General features: G+C 34.2%; 1 protein-coding gene across 1 annotated transcript; it reads left to right on the plus strand.

Annotated features, from left to right (window-relative positions):
- Positions 1–200: 200 nt before the first annotated feature.
- LOC143631147 (putative U3 small nucleolar RNA-associated protein 11) lies at positions 201–2,183 on the plus strand. The gene is made up of 9 exons (XM_077099994.1): positions 201–268; positions 357–447; positions 545–636; positions 712–805; positions 884–963; positions 1,238–1,321; positions 1,700–1,799; positions 1,888–1,986; positions 2,071–2,183. Exons 1-8 carry the CDS (start codon positions 213–215, stop codon positions 1,978–1,980), a joined length of 690 nt encoding a protein of 229 aa, XP_076956109.1. The 5' UTR covers positions 201–212; the 3' UTR covers positions 1,981–1,986; positions 2,071–2,183.
- The last annotated feature ends 1,194 nt before the right edge of the window (positions 2,184–3,377 follow it).

Below are 3,377 nucleotides of genomic sequence, written 5' to 3' on the forward strand. Positions count from 1 at the left end.
AAAGTAGAATGGACTAGTAGATTGCAATTAGTTTTGCCAACATTTACTAATAATTGATTGGAAGTACTTTAAAGGAAGAAAGAAAAGGAAAACTGTAATAGATTTTGCTTGATTTGTGGTGTTTTTCTTATTGTAAGTTATTTATACGGTTTATGTGTTATAAACATTCTACGTTTTATTTTGTACAGTGGCTGCTATCCTCATTTTTCAAAATGTCATCGTTAAGAAATGCTGTTCAGAGACGGGCCCACAAGGAACGGGCTCAACCGTGAGTGCCCCTATTACTTCGCATTTCATCTTTTGAGTCTTTTTAATAAATACGCTTCATTTTTTTCTCATTCTTACATTTTATACAGAAAGGAAAGAAAAAGATTTGGGCTTCTTGAAAAACACAAGGACTATGTTGTCCGTGCAAAAGCCTTCCATAAAAAGGAGGATTACTTGCAGGTAAAACGTTTATTTGTCTGATTGCATTTGTGTTGTATGAGCTCATTTTTATATTTTTTAGAGTTTGCTAAAACTATAACTCTGCTTTTTATAACAGAAACTCAAGGAAAAGGCAGCGTTCAGGAATCCAGATGAGTTCTACTTCAAGATGATCAATTCCAAAACCGTTAATGGAGTTCATAAACAAGGGTGATGTTTTTATATGCTTATTATTTAGAGGGAAGAAAAACATAATTTGATGTTAAGTTGGTATATATGCTGCAGAAGTGAACCAAACCAATACACTGAAGAGCAACTCTTGCTGATGAAGTCACAAGATATAGGTTATATCTTGCAGAAACTACAATCTGAAAAAAAGGTATTGGGATTATTTTCTTTATTTTTAAAATTTTGAAATTAGAATAGTCTTTGCTAAAATCATTTGTATTTAATGCAGAAAATTGAAAGGCTAACTGCAACACTGCATTCACTTGATTCTCAGTCATCAAGCAAACATGTTTACTATGCTGAAGATAGGTTAGAACCTCGCGTGTCTCTTTTTTTGCACTCGTATACTGGAATTTAATCCATATAACTTATTTTGAGGAATTTAATTCGTAACACTTATTTTGGATCTTTTATATAGTTCTGATATAAAGTTAATTTGGTACATGACAAATGCTGTGATTTTTTTATTTACTTTTTATTTTCGATGATCACGAGAACCCGTTTGGGAAAACTCACGGTCCCCACCAATATCGTAAATAAATATGTTTCTTGGTTAATTTTTTTTTTCATTTATTTTGTACAGGGAGGATGCTAAGAGAATACTATCAGAAACAAAGAGTAATGGAGGGTTGCCGGCTTTTGATGACTTGCCAGAGAGTATCAAAAGGTTTGTTACGAATATGAAACATAGAGTTGTATACAAGTAAACAAAATTGTTTACATATATGTAACTTGCACACAAATACTTAGTACTCAATGGTATATATATATAGGGACACATTTGTTTCAGAATCTATATGTCGAGAATGAGAAACCACATAATGCACTTATTTGTAGTGGGAGAAAGAAACATCAGTGATAACTGTATTGTGTATCATATTCAAAGCAGTATGTATAGTTGTATTATGTGGTTCCCAAGATATTATTGGTTTTAAAATAATCGCCCTTCTATATCTATATGCGGATGCTTCGTGAAGGAGATGATTCAGATGTTCAGCCAACTAAAAGGCGTTTCTAAAAGGATCTTAATGTGGTTTATGTGCAGGAAGACAGCTTCTTCATACCGAGAATTGGAAGCTAGAAGAAACCGAGTTCAGGAGTTGGAGAAAGTGTATAATGAAATGGCATTGAAGCAAGAATTACAGGTATGTATGCTCAAAACTCAAAAAGTTTATAAATAACTTTTTCTAGTTCATAATGAAATGAATGAATAAAATCACATTGTTGGTTCAGAAAAAGGGTAAAAAACGAAAGCTGCGTGAAGACGAGATTGTTTGCCCGACTTCTAGACCAGTGTACAAGTGGAGAACCGAACGTAAACGATAAATTAAGGTTTCATATTTGTGTTTTAACATTTTTGATTCTTTTTATTATTTATCGACAAACAACTAAAATGCCAATACTTATTTGTCACAGATTAAAGTTTTTTGGCAGTGCGAATGTGGAAGTGAATTTTTGATGTGTTTTTTGAGATTTTGACCAAATTGGCGTGTTATTCAGTTTAAATCAAACAACAATGCCATGATCCTAGTTATTCATAGATTTGAACTACTTGTAATTCTATTAACATTTCTATGAACAAATTCTATGTTTAGTTAAGATGGGTATGCGTATTGAAAAGTGCACGGTGTTCACGCAGATCTCATTAATTCAGGCAAGCGAGCAGAGGCGATTAGGGGTGTTTATGAACCGTCCAAACCGGTCATACACTCATACTGTAGACTTGTTGGCCGCTTTGCAGTTTGGAAAGTGGAACCAACATGCGGTGTACAGTTTATCTATAGTTACTGACCGTGTACAGTTTTAAACCCATGCCCTCAGTATGTTTACTTTAGAAGCCCATATTCTCAGTACACTAGTAAAGACTAGAGGTGAAAAAAAAAACCGAACCCGGAACCGGATCCAAAAAAAACCTTGTTCGTTATTCAGAACTGGGTTTTTTAAACCCGAGTTTTTAATACCGAACACGACCCTACCCGTAGAGTACGGATAGGGTATGACTTTCAATGCTGATAACCGAACCCGATCTAAACCTGATAATACCCGAAATCCGGTTTCTAGTTATACCCGAAACCCGGGTTTTTTGCATACCTGAACCGGGCTTTTTTGCATACACTGATTTTAATGTTTTTGCACCTATGTCTGTGTTTTGTAGCACATATTTTATATAAATACTTGTTTAGAACAACACAATTTGATATACCAAACAACAATTGAAACCATTAAAAATTTATGTTTTTTATATTTTTGTTTAGTTGTTTATGTATGTTTGAATGAACTTTAAAGTTTGTATGAAAAAAAATGGAGCTAGGATAAAAAAAGCAAAGCAGGCCCGTTGACAGAAGAAACCTGTAGAAAAAAGGTCTTTTTAATACCCGGAAATATGGTATTCAAATACCTGAAAAACGGGTTTTTTCAATATCCGGAAATAGGGTATTCAAATACCCGGGTATTGAAGACCCGATTCAATACCCGACCCAGACCTGGTACATAGGGTATGATTTTTCAAGCCAATACTCGGACCTGATCCCGACCTTGGTATTGCTAATACCCGATCATACACGAACTAGGTTCCATACCCGAACCCGGGTTTTTCTAATACCCGATTTACGCACCTTTAGTAAAGATCATATGACTTTAAATGGCTATATTCTCGGTATATAATTTAAAGACCATATGATTTTGAAAACTTGTATGAGTCGTATCAGTAAAACCTATAAATG

Source organism: Bidens hawaiensis, unplaced genomic scaffold, assembly GCF_021521415.1.
Source record: "Bidens hawaiensis isolate Kalapana, Puna unplaced genomic scaffold, B.hawaiensis_p1.1 tig00005944_1, whole genome shotgun sequence".
In the NCBI taxonomy this organism is placed as follows: domain Eukaryota; kingdom Viridiplantae; phylum Streptophyta; class Magnoliopsida; order Asterales; family Asteraceae; genus Bidens; species Bidens hawaiensis.

Coding starts and splice junctions, on each gene's coding strand:
- LOC143631147 (XM_077099994.1), top strand. CDS start 213: ATGTCATCGTTAAGAAATGCTGTTCAGAGACGGGCCCACAAGGAACGG. Junction 269..356: donor CACAAGGAACGGGCTCAACC/GTGAGTGCCCCT, acceptor CATTTTATACAG/AAAGGAAAGAAAAAGATTTG. Junction 1,800..1,887: donor CATTGAAGCAAGAATTACAG/GTATGTATGCTC, acceptor TTGTTGGTTCAG/AAAAAGGGTAAAAAACGAAA.